Source organism: Lithobates pipiens, unplaced genomic scaffold (genome assembly GCF_037356315.1).
Source record: "Lithobates pipiens isolate NorthernLeopardFrog02 unplaced genomic scaffold, aLitPip1_a1.2 Scaffold_18, whole genome shotgun sequence".
Lineage (NCBI taxonomy): Eukaryota > Metazoa > Chordata > Amphibia > Anura > Ranidae > Lithobates > Lithobates pipiens.
The window spans coordinates 367353122-367366284 of NW_027507758.1; the positions used below are offsets into that span (position 1 = coordinate 367353122).

Here is a 13163-nt window from a genome sequence, read left to right on the forward strand (position 1 = left end):
AAATGCACAATTTTCCACATTTCATGATGATTTGGGGAGCCATGTCATCTGCTGGTGTTGGTCCACTGTGTTTTATCAAGTCCAAAGTCAGCGCAGCCCTCTACCAGGAAATTCTATAGCACTTCATGCTTCCCTCTGCTGACCAGCTTTATGGAGATGCTGATTTCCTTTACTAGCAGGACTTGGCACCTGGCCACACTACCAAAAGTACCAATACCTGGTTTCATGATCATGGGATCATGTATTGAGTAGCCCAGCTAAAGCTAAAAAGCCCAAGCAGATAGAGGAGAAGGCTGATGTACAGCTGCTACCTATCCAATACACAGCTAACCAAGCCATTGGAGGAATATCCTTCTTCAACTCAGCCTGCCACTATAGCAGACCTTAAGCAAGTGCTCCTGTCCCTGAGAGACTCCTCACATATGGATATGTCTGCCATGCTTAACATCTGCAGTTCAGAACCTCTCCCTTAGAATGTCTCACGCTGAGGAGAAAATCGGGGACATATGTCAGGCCGCGTACACACGCGCGGACTGTTTGCCCAACCTTGTTCGTCAAACAGTTTCGTCAAACAGTCCGCTCAAAATTTGCATGAGCGGACTTGCCCACACACGAGCGGACTGTTTGAGCGAGCTGTTTGCCAAACAGTTCGCTCAACTTTTGAAATGAACGGACTCGCCCACGTAAGGAGGAGGCAAATCCGCCCATTTCGAGCGCGTGTACAGGTAGGCGGGGCCCGCGAAGGAGACGTCGCGGGCTCCGCCGCCTGGAATGGGCTTAAAGGGGAACCCCAACGCCGAAAAAAATCGGCGTGGGGGTTCCCCCAAAGTCCACACCAGACCCTTGTCCGAGCACGCTACCCGGCCGGCCAGGAAAGGGGGGCGAGCGAGCGCGCCCCCCCTCCTGAGCCGTACCAGGCTGCGTGCCCTCAACATGGGGGGGTGCCTTGGGGAAGGGGGGGCCGCGCGGCCCCCGCACCCCAAAGCACCTTGTCCCCATGTTGATGAGGACAAGGGCCTCTTCCCGACAACCCTGGCCGTTGGTTGTCGGGGTCTGCGGGCGGGGGGCTTATCGGAATCCGGGAGCCCCCTTTAAGAAGGGGGCCCCCGGATACCGGTCCCCCACCCTATGTGAATGAGTATGGGGTACAATGTACCCCTACCCATTCACCTGTGAAATAAAGTACAAAAAAAAACACAACACAGGGGAAAAAATATTTTATTGCACAGCTCCGGGGGTCTTCCGTCTTCGGGGGTCTTCTCGCCGGACTCCTCCGCTATCTGTGTGTAGCTCTTTTACTAGCGGAGGAGTCCGGCTTTCTTCCTCCCCGCCGCTGGCCTCTTCTCCCGACTTCGGGGGTCTTGTCCCCCTCTTCGGTTCTTCTGCCGGGCCACCGCGCCTTCTTGTAGCTCTTTTACAGGCGGTGGCCCGGTCTTCTGTCGCCGCTGTCGCCGCTGTCGTCGTCGTCGTCGCCGCCGCCGCCGCCTTCCGTTCTTGTTCTTCTTGTTCTTCTTCTTCTCCTGGAGATGTTGACTCGACGAGCTCTCCGGCCGGAATGCCAGGGACACGCTCCGCTGCCACTTATATAGTGACAATGGGGCGGTGTCACATGGTATATGTCACATGGGTTGGTCACATGGTGACCCCGCCCCCTTACGATGTCATAGTCCCCATGTGACATCAACCCATGTGACCAACCCATGTGACATATACCATGTGACACCGCCCCATTGTCACTATATAAGTGACCGCACAGCGCGGCTCTGGCATTCCGGCCGGAGAGCTCGTCGAGTCAACATCTCCAGGAGAAGAAGAAGAACAACAAGAAGAAGAACAAGAACGGAAGGCGGCGGCGGCGGCGACAGCGGCGACAGAAGACCGGGCCACCGCCTGTAAAAGAGCTACAAGAAGGCGCGGTGGCCCGGCAGAAGAACCGAAGGCGGCGACAGAAGAACGGAAGGCAGCGGCGACAGAAGACCGGGCCACCGCCTGTAAAAGAGCTACAAGAAGGCGCGGTGGCCCGGCAGAAGAACCGAAGAGGGGGACAAGACCCCCGAAGTCGGGAGAAGAGGCCGGCGGCGGGGAGGAAGAAAGCCGGACTCCTCCGCTAGTAAAAGAGCTACACACAGATAGCGGAGGAGTCCGGCGAGAAGACCCCCGAAGACGGAAGACCCCCGGAGCTGTGCAATAAAATATTTTTTCCCCTGTGTTGTGTTTTTTTTTTTTGTACTTTATTTCACAGGTGAATGGGTAGGGGTACATTGTACCCCATACTCATTCACATAGGGTGGGGGACCGGTATCCGGGGGCCCCCTTCTTAAAGGGGGCTCCCGGATTCCGATAAGCCCCCCGCCCGCAGACCCCGACAACCAATGGCCAGGGTTGTCGGGAAGAGGCCCTTGTCCTCATCAACATGGGGACAAGGTGCTTTGGGGTGGGGGGGCCGCGCGGCCCCCCCTTCCCCAAAGCACCCCCCCATGTTGAGGGCACGCGGCCTGGTACGGCTCAGGAGGGGGGACGCGCTCGCTCGCCCCCCTTTCCTGGCCGGCCGGGTAGCGTGCTCAGACAAGGGTCTGGTGTGGACTTTGGGGGAACCCCCACGCCGATTTTTTTCGGCGTTGGGGTTCCCCTTTAAGCCCATTCCAGGCGGCGGAGCCCGCGACGTCTCCTTCGCGGGCCCCGCCTACCTGTACACGCGCTCGAAATGGGCGGACTTTCCGAGCGGGAACAGTCCGCTCATTTCGAAAGTACAGCGGACAGGCCCACACACGGGCGGACTGTTCGCTCAAACACAGTTTCAGCGGACAGTTTTTCGGAATTTCCGAAAGACTTTGTCCGTCCAACTGTCCGCTGAAACTGTCCGCTGAAAGCCCACACACGAGCGGACTGTCCGCCCAAACACTGTTCAGCGGACAAGGTTGGGCGAACAGTCCGCCCGTGTGTACGCGGCCTCACTCTCATAATGACCATGAGGAGGAAATTAAAAGAATGTCAGCCAAATTAGTGGACCTCAAAGATCACTCATGTCGCAACAATGTAAAATTAAAAGAAAGAAATGCTTGAAATATATCAATCTGTGTGTAATGCATCTATATAAAAATATATGAGTTTCACTTTTTAAATTGAATTACTGGAATCAATTAACTTTTTGATGATATTCTAAGTTTATGAGATGCACCTGTATGTGTATGTGTATATATATATATATATATATATATATATATATATATATATATATATATATATATATATATATATATATATATACATATATACACAGTATATACATTATATTATAGCTCTCTGATATGTCTATTTGTACATGGCACCTGTTTACTAACAAGATAGACTTTTTATGACACCTGTGCTTAGGTTAAAGGTAGTAAGTAGAATTTTAAAGGAAGTACCTAAATGTACCTACAAATGTTTCACATTTTCATAGGCAGCTCAGGAAATCACAAAAAAACACTCCTCTAAGTTAGGTAAATACTGAATTCAGTTTGGAAAGTCAAGGCCCAACTTTTCCCTTCCACAGCTCTCTGTTGGATAGTAAGGCCACTTATCACAGTGATGTATAGGAAGTGGTGGATCAGGGCTCAGTGTCAGCAAGAGATATTGCAATTTGAGCGTCCTAGGTTCCAAGGCTTCAGGGGCAAGGTACTTTCAATCATCTTAAGTATTTACTGTTAGTTTTATAATGTTCAGCCAAGCATGGATGTACTTAAAAATATGCCTCATGCAAGGTCCTAAATAGGTTATCAATGAAAAGATGTCAGCTCTTCCTGCTTATTCACAAAGTTATCCATTTTCTTTGGTGAGCAAACAGCTATGATGATAGTCTAAGGCCTCTTGCACACTGCAGCTTGAAAAAGCTCAGTACAGCGTTTTATTTTACTGATCTAAAATGCAGCCCATTGTTTACAATGTGCCTGTACACATAGATGTGTAAATAAGCTTGTGTATATTTTAGTAAAAAAATAAATAATAATAAAATCTGCGTTCCTAGTCAGTATTTTTCACGCAAAAAAGCACAAATATATGCCTAGGAGCATAGATTTTGATGGATTTTACCTAGGAGTATATTGTGCGTGGAAATGCACATACACTCAAACACACGCATAAATATGTGCAACATAAATGCCTGAAATTATGTCCAAAAATGCTGATGCTCAAACATCAGTACCAAATGCAAGAGGTCTAAGACATTTCCTTCGACCAGTTATACTGAGATGAATCAACAACTAGGGAGCTGCTGTCCCAAATGATCACATAGCTGAATATATATACCTAAAGCAGCATCTCCCATAAGAATCATTTCATCTCAATGGAGCAGGATTTGCAAAAGCATATAAAGAATGAAAATGCACCATACTATTTCACAATCAGGCATATCAAAACATAAACCTCCTTAAAGTTTTTACAGTAAGGCATTGCAATGGAAAATTATGTTTGAAAAGTAGTGTAATTTATAGAAACTAGATTTCAGATTGTCATATTATTGAGGATTATTAATTCGAAATAAAGGCATTTTTAAAAAAAAAAAATTGAAAAGAATAACGGAGGCTTATAACCTCATCTATTTCCTATTGGGAAGATTTTTCTTCACTTCCTGTCCACAACAGGAAGTGAGAGGAAATCCCCCCAAACTGAGTAAATCCTAGAATGTTACCAGATTCACTAGAACTAGTGTCCCTATTGAAAGCATTCCCCTGTATTCGTTTTCCGATGTTAACCCAAAATTTGGGATTTTCTTCTACTATCAATTTGCATGATAACAGTAAGCAGGGCAAATAGACAGGGTAAATCTTTCTAACAAGGGCTCAGACAGCAATAAAAACTGACAGGTGTTCTAATCCCTCTCCATTCTATCAAAAACTAGAAAAAAAATTGCCTTTAGTTAAACTTGGAATAATCCTGTGGTATTTGGCACTGCCAAAGAAATAATAAAAAAAAAAAAAAAAATGTTTTCCTACCTACAAATTGGCTCCTGGTCACACAGAATAATCCAAAGATCAAGATCAATGTGAGCTGCATTGTGTTGCTGAGATGACTGAACAGGTGTGAGAAAGATTTATACTTGTAACAAAAATTAGGATCATTTCAGGAAACAACCCACGTCACTCAGTAAAAAGGAGAAAATATTATATAACATCCTTATTATGCTTAGGATTCAGCTGTGGAGGTAATGATTTCACAAGTGACAATAAGAAAGACCTACACCCACCTTTATGTGTCTGCTTCAAAGGTAAACATATCCCACCATGAATAGTTTAGAAGCCTTAGCCTTGCTTGTTTTCCTAAATCAATTATGTGCACTAAATTCTGTATAATAATGCCTCTTGTAAGTAGGACTATACCAAACCAACACAGAGAGCTTCTTTTGTCCAACAACCCTGATAGCAGCAATAGGGAATGTGAGGACACAGAGGGGGAGATTTACTAAACTCGGTGCACACAGAATCTGGTGCAGCTGTGCAAAGTAACCAATCAGCTTCTAGGTTTTAGCCCTCGTTCATACCAGGCCCATTTGACATGCCAAATTGGAGCCTATTGGCGGCAACAGCACTGTCCAAATCGGTGCGATGCCACCTTTGCAGCTCCGCACCGATTCCCAGAAGTAGTTCCTGCGCTACTTTTGGTGACTTCAGGGCAATTTCAATAGACATCTGTGCATGAACCCACATAGATGTCTCTTAAATTGCCCCTGAAGTCAGACTGAAATGCCGGTTTGAAATCATGCAGGCACACTGGCTCTCCGGGACGAAATCACGTAAGGGTATGTCCTACCTTTTTTCAGCCACCAGAGAGCATGCGCATGCCCGCAGCATGGCAGGGGACCTGATGCGCATGGCCAGCAGGCACAATCGCTGCTGGCCATGCATGATCGCATGCACGAGCGCCAGCATGGGGATAAACACACAAATCCCTGTGCTGTTAGAGGAGAGGAGCCATATCGTTTGTTCTTACTAAGTAGGAAAAACCGTATGGCTCCTCTCCTAGTCAATCCCATCCCCACACAGTTAGAACATGCAGGGGAACACAAATTTAACCCTTGATCACTCCCTAGTGTTAACCCCTTCCCTGCCAGTGACATTTACACAGTAATAGCTGATTGATGTACAAATGCCAATGCTCCCAAAAAAGTGTCAAAAGTCTGATCTGTCTGTCGCAATGTCACAGTACCCCTAAAAATCACAGATCACAGCTATTACTAGTATAAAAAAATAAAAAAAATAAAAATTTAGCTTTTTTTTGTTTATAGCGCAAAAAAATAAAAAAACACAGAGGTGATCAAATACCTCCAAAAGAAAGCTCTATTTGTGGGGAAAAAAGGACACAAACTGCATTTGGGTACAGCATCGAACGACCACGCAATTGTCAGTTAAAGGGATATCAAATTGTAAAAAGTGCTCTGGTCAAGAAGGGGGTAAAATCTTCCAGGGCTGAAGTGGCTAAAGGCTCAACAGAAAAAGACCTGCTGGGTACCATAACTATAGCTCTAAGTGTCAATGACAGCAGGGTACTGCAGCAACTCTGAAACATAGGGGAGAAACCAAACGAGCAGTTAGCAACTCTCCCAGGCTAGCTACTACCAAGAAAAGATACATTTACACCCTCACTAAAGTACAGGGTGGCTACATATACATCCAATATGCAAATATCAACAAGGAGCCCACCCATAGGAGTCCTGGTGGAATTGCGCACATATACCCGATTATAGTTATTAATAAAGATACCTCCAGATGAATGTTGCAACCAAGTTTAATTGCAGGGGCCCCAGAGGATGATTATGATGCAGCATCCATCATGGTGTTGGAGACTTGAAAACAAGATCATCAATGATGTTGTGATCCTCTAACCATTGTCCAACCAACCTGGAATGCAACTTCTTACTATCAGAAACTGTGGTGTGGCAGTGGAATTTAGAGTCAGCCTATCTACTCTGCATCTTAGTCCCTAGCAGTTTCTAACCTATCATGCAACCGGACCTATAACTATCAAGTGGCCATCAGATGCCTACCCTGTCTCTAGCCTATGCTGGTTATTGAGCCCTGAGCTAAAACTAGCTATAGAATTCCAGACAAGAAGGGAGAGGGTTAACTAAAATAACAGGAGCTGCATATAAACTCTATTGCAATAAACAAGCTCACCAACTAATATACTGGAAGGTGACCACTATACATGTACAGTAGCACAGACCAAGCTATCTGGCACTGTGCAAGTGAGATAACAACAGGACAGAAACTCATCTGTCACTAGAATTCAGACCAAGAAGATATGGACAGCAATTAAAAGCCAGAACACAGGAACAATTACCTAAAAGTCTCTGCTTCTGGTCTGGATAAAAAACAGCAGCAGCTTCAGTATGTGGACATGTGGTTTTCAGAAACCTCTATATCAACTTTCTTCCTCTGGGGTTTTTGACCTAGCTTTTCATAGACAGGGACTGCATACATAATTAACTATGTAATATTAGCAGCACAGCTACTTACAAATACAAACAGTAGAGAACAGCGGATCGCTAAACATGTGTGGGTTTTCTACTCCTCCTCATCATGGGTAGAAAGAATCACTGAGACTCACTAATGTTTTTTTCAGCTATCAGCAAAGTCTGCCATCTCGTATTAAAGCCAAAAAATCCTTGTAGTTTCCATCATAAAGAGATCAAAAGCACCAATTCGGTGTATGTAAAGGTGGAAACAGCTGCTGGACATGTCATGATTTATGACTGTGTGATGTTGCTTGTCTCTGACCATGATCTAATGTCATAATTCTGTACATCATCTTATTTCTGTTAGCTTTTAATAGTCTGGCTAAATTTGAGGGCCACTACCTGGGAGCTTGTCATCAGCAAAGTTCATCACCCCTTGGCAGGGGCATTGCTAGGTGGCAAAAAAATAGGGGCTTCAGCCCGAAGTCTGAGCCCAGCACCTGAAGGTGTTACCTACATGTTGCGCACAGACCTACCCGACGCGCACTGACCTACCTGACATATACTGACCTACAGTGACCTACCTGACATACACTGACACACACTGACCTACCTGACACACACTGACACACACTGACCTACCTGACACTCACTGGCCTATCTACCTGACACAAACTGACATAATTGACACAGACTGACCTACCTGACATACACTGACCCATCTACCTGACATACACTGACCTACCTGATATACACTGACCTACCTACCTGACGCACACTGACCTACCTGATATACACTGACCTACCTACCTGACGCACACTGACCACCTACCTGACATACCTGACACACACTCACCCACCTACCTGACATACACTGACCTACCTGACACACACTGACCTACCTACCTGACACACACTGACATACCTCACCAGACGTCAGATGATGTGACCTCCCCCTGCAGCTCAGCGGTGCGCCCATCACACAGTAGAGTAGACAGCAGGCACTCCAGGCAGCCTGAGCCATGACAGGACAGGAGAGCCGCTCTCACAAGCGCCGAGTGGGGTTGGGATCTTCTCACAGTGCCACGGCAGCCACATTGTAATTCCCACCTACTGGAACCTGAAGCGTCTATGATGCATGTCACTTGTCCCACGGTCCCCGCATTGGACCAGTGGGATGTCCATCAGGTGCTGCAGGCTGCAGAAGGCAGGATCTGCTATTACACTCTGGATCAGATCGGTCCCCGCTCGGCGGCGGCGTTAGGGGCAAATAGTAGAAGAGTGCATGCCTGAGACCCTTCGGCTTTTTGGGGACCCACTCGGGGCTTCAGCCACCATCAGCCCCCCACCGATGCCACTGCCCCTTGGGATGCACTGGTGAACATCTGGCAGCATCTTAAAAAAGAATTACAGGGAAAAAATGTTGCCATGCAATTTGTGTCTAGGGGTGGGGATATACTTACCTAATCCACCAATCCTCCGAGTATAAGACCCGTCCCTGCCACTCCTGCGCCCCTGCAGTCTAGTGATTTTGTACGGTGGACTGTTCCTCATGTTATCACACCCATAATCCGGCTATGGACGTGAGGACGGCAGGAACAGTCCATCACTGGATGTGGGGGAGTGCTGCTTTCTAGAGGATCAAAAGATCGATGAGTATAGTCTTTCTGTGTGCCCCTGGACAAATCAAGCAGTTAACCCATGCAATGCAGGCACAGCCCCACTGCATGGGAAAAAAGTTCTGCTTTAACCTGACCACTGTATATAAATGACCGGGTGGAACAAGCACCATTCTGAGAGGACATATGGGTACGTCTTCCCACTCCTTGCAATGCCGCGCGGCCCTGTGGCCATGCAGCAGTGTAATTCTGTGATGGCTGTGTCCCTCTGACACAGTCATCTCAGATCGGGGACATGGGCTCCCTCATTGGCCCTCCCGATCATGTGATGGCTTTATCCAACTACCGCCATCACACAATGTAAACAGAGGCACATGCCTTTGTGTCGGCTCACCTCCTGAGCACAGTGAGGGCTCAGTGAGGAGGATCACTGCAGCCTGTCAGTGATCTGTGTGTAGCTGATGAATTTACTGTTCAGCTACACATAGATCACACAGATTGCAGCCATTGGTCAACAACAGTGCAACAAGCACCATCTGTCCCTTGTCCAAGTGCATATCAACATCTGTCACAGTGTCCCAGTACCCCATCAACATCTGTCACAGTGTACCAGTGACACATCAACATCTGTCACAGTGTACCAGTGTCAGAAAGCACTGCTTGCATGGGCAGAAGAGACCAATCTTAAAGATGTAATCTCTAGCTACTTTGAAGGAGTTCTTGCCCACCTTGCTCCTGACTGTAAGTGACATGGGTTACTAAGAAGGGGCTGCTGTGCCCATTAGTCCTTCCAAATACCAAAAGATTGGAGAAACTGTCATGCTTTGAAGGATGCCAGCATTGGTCTCTCATCTTTTTCAAGGTATGCCTGGGCAGCTTCAGTCAGATAGATAGGGTTGAAATTGTGTTGAACTGAAATACTACTGTTTGGACTTTGCCACAAGAAGCCTTCAGTAAAGTTTTAAAATGTTCTAAGCCTGGTCTGAAGTTATTGAAAGGGGTGCATGGCAGATAATGATGCATCAGAAATGAAACAAGACATTACAAAAGGGTTAACTTTACAAAACAAGTTGGAGTAGGAATGCGGTTTCTATGGGTAACCAGTACTGGTAGTGCCGATCAGAAGTGTGGTACCTGTCGAAGGTGACAGGTCCTCCGGTAGTTAGGGGAATGGTGTTCTAGAAATGAGTCCGAACCCACGGTACAGAGACCTCATGTGCCTGGCTGCATGGTACGGGAGAGACTGCGTTAAAGTTGAAGTAAACCCATCGATTTAAACAGTTAAAAAAAAAAAGGCAGGCCGGGAATGCTAACTGCACATTGGCTGTGCTCTCAGCCAAACTATCAAACCATCCAATGGCTGGTGTCATAACGAATCACATGTGCAGCACCATAGCAGTTGAAGATTAAACAGAGGCAAAGATGGCAGCTTCCTTGGCTGAAAACGATAGGGGAGTTTACTTCCACTTTAACTAGAGCCCACATGAGATCCTGCCACTAGTGCTCGACGGGACCCCATACTGTCACCGATAGTGAGGTGGCAATGGTACACTGGACTGGTGGCATGGGCATAGGCTCAGTAATACTACAAGGAAGGTGTGTAGCAGTGTTGCCAACCCCCCTAGCCCGTAAATTAAAGCCCATTTTCGGGCTGTCCATAAATGTCCGTTACGGGCCACATTGCCAGTAAAAAAGATGGGCGCAAACTGACCATTCAACTGCGCATTCGGCTTTCCGAAGGCGGCCAGGCTCTGGAAAGCTTGTACACGCTCAGCCGGGCGTCGCATGCGCAGAAACGCAATGACGCCGCCTGGTGACATTTTTAAATGGAAAGTAGCCGCTGCGGGCAGCATTCATTCTCGGCGCAGGGGTGCCTCCAAGTGTGTAGGGCTTACACAAGGTGCAGACATACTGCTGGACTTCCATGTGACCTTCAATCTCCATAGGGATGTCATGATACCATGGATTGTGACACAAGGACCTCCTGGTAATGACACCTAATTTATTTATAACAGGGCATGCCTCCTGCAGAGGGGGGATGGACAGCGCTTGTACCTTCCTATGGGGAGCCATAACATTATGATCAGCGCCAGTCGTCACACACACAGCCACAGCCAAGGAGGAGGAGAGGACAGGCCCATCAGTTACACATGTGAGTGAGTCAGTGAGAGCCTGACTGAGGATGATAAAAAGATGGCAAAGGAGGACACTGATGTGCCTTGGCCTGTGGAGAAGTGAAAGGGGCACAGGAGGACACTGTCACACCGATGTGCTTGTGGACTGGAGGGGTGAAAGGGGCACAGAAGGATAGTAGGATTCTGATGTGGAGAGTGATATGAAGGGATAAGAAGAGGAAACTACCATGTCCGCAGCCTCTGTCCACCTACTGTGTCATGTCTGCAGCCTCTGTTCACCTGCTGTGCCATGTCCGCAGCCTCTGTCCACCTCCTATGTCATGTCTGCAGCCTCTGTCCACCTCCTGTGTCATGCATGCAGCCTCTGTCCACCTCCTGTGTCATGTCCACAGCCTCTGCTCAGCTTCTGTATCAGTCTGGAGGAAGAGTCAAGAGTGGGAACATAGTCGGGATGGGGGTCATGGGAGGAGTCAGACGTTTGTGGAGAGGAGACTATAGGATAAAACCCAGAGCCGCCCACCTGGAAGCGTCTGACTGAGTCCTGCACAATGCACCTGAGAGGAGGTCAGTGACAGCGCCGCAAGGCAAGTATGAGGGCGGGGGGCGGGTTGCTGATGTAAGGGGGGAGTGAATACAATAATGTAAGTGGGCACTAATACATAGGTTCCCCCCTATATTAGTAACCCCCTCCCCCCTTACCTTAGTGTATTCACTCTGTGGAAGGTGGTCTCTAGTCACCAGAGTGCCCCCACATCAGAATTTCTGCCATTCCAGTTAAATATCAGAGTTTGCAGGATTCTCCCCTTTCAATGCAAGGGCAGTGCTGCAGAATCTGATGCAAGGGGGAACTCTGAGGTAAAGGGAATGCAATGGACTCTGATATAAGGTGGTCTCTGGTCAACAAAGTCCCCCCCACCCTTACATCAGAATTTTCCCCTTAAAGTTCCCTTACACTGGAATCCTGCAGACTCTGATGTTAGGTGGAACTCTGTGCTGGCTGGGTTATAGTAACCTGACCTTCATGCAAATGGAGAAATATGTTTTTGTACTTTTGTTTAGGTTAAACACATTGCTAATAGCACTAGCTACATGTTTATAATTTAAATATTGATATTTGGACTGTTTAGCACTGAAAACTGGCATTTTAGGTACTTTTCTGCAGTGGCAGTAAAAAATGTGGTTCTGTCAGTAAATTTCATGTTTTTTTGCCAGTAAAAAAATGTTGCCGTTTGTAATTTTGGTGTCCTGCCAGTAAATTTAACTTTGGGGCGTTGGCAACACTGGTGTGTATTGTCAAGGGACAGCATATTTTCAGAGGAACTCTGTACATTAAACTACTGCACATGGTGTATGGCTCATCTCAAATCCAAAGTACTGCCATAATGTTTGACCTTCATATGAACATGGCCCTGCCTGTACATGACTATGTACTGTATATGTTTCATATTATGATTTGGATATAATAACCTAGCTACAACAAGCTAAATAAAAGAAAAAAAAAAGAAAAATGAAATTGCGACTTTTCCTCTAAATTCCATCAATGGTGATCCTAATGCCGCATACACACGATCGAATTGTCCGGCGGAAAAATCCAGCGGACTCAAGTCTTAGACTTAGAAAGGAGTTTTGACTCAAAATTTGTCCGCCAGACTCGCAGTCTGGCGGACAATACGGCCGTGTGTGTGCTAGTCCGCCGTACTTTTGAAATGAACTGACGTTTCCTGCTCCATGTAGCCGGGACTAGCGAAGGAAGTCAATGTCGCTGCCTTCGTCGGCGAGATTGACACGTCGCTGGCCCTGTCACCTGGTATGGACTTAAAGGGGAAGCCTTACGCTAAAAAAAACGGCTGTTACGGCCAGAGACAGCGACGAGTCAATATCTCAACAAGAGAAGAAGAGAAGAACAGAAGAACAGAAGGTGGCGAAGACAGCGGCGACAGAAGACCGGGCCACCGCCAGTAAAAGAGCTGGAAGAAG

General features: G+C 47.1%; 1 protein-coding gene across 2 annotated transcripts in view; it reads right to left on the minus strand.

Moving 5' to 3' along the window:
* LOC143988220 (uncharacterized) overlaps positions 1-5046 on the minus strand; it is an 81035-nt gene extending 75989 nt beyond the window's left edge. For both annotated transcript variants that reach the window (XM_077487617.1, XM_077487616.1), the window contains exon 1: positions 4974-5046. In XM_077487617.1, the coding sequence (XP_077343743.1) occupies positions 4974-5034 (61 nt within the window). In that variant the 5' untranslated portion in view covers positions 5035-5046. The remainder of the gene's footprint in view (positions 1-4973) is intronic.
* Positions 5047-13163: the final 8117 nt, after the last annotated feature.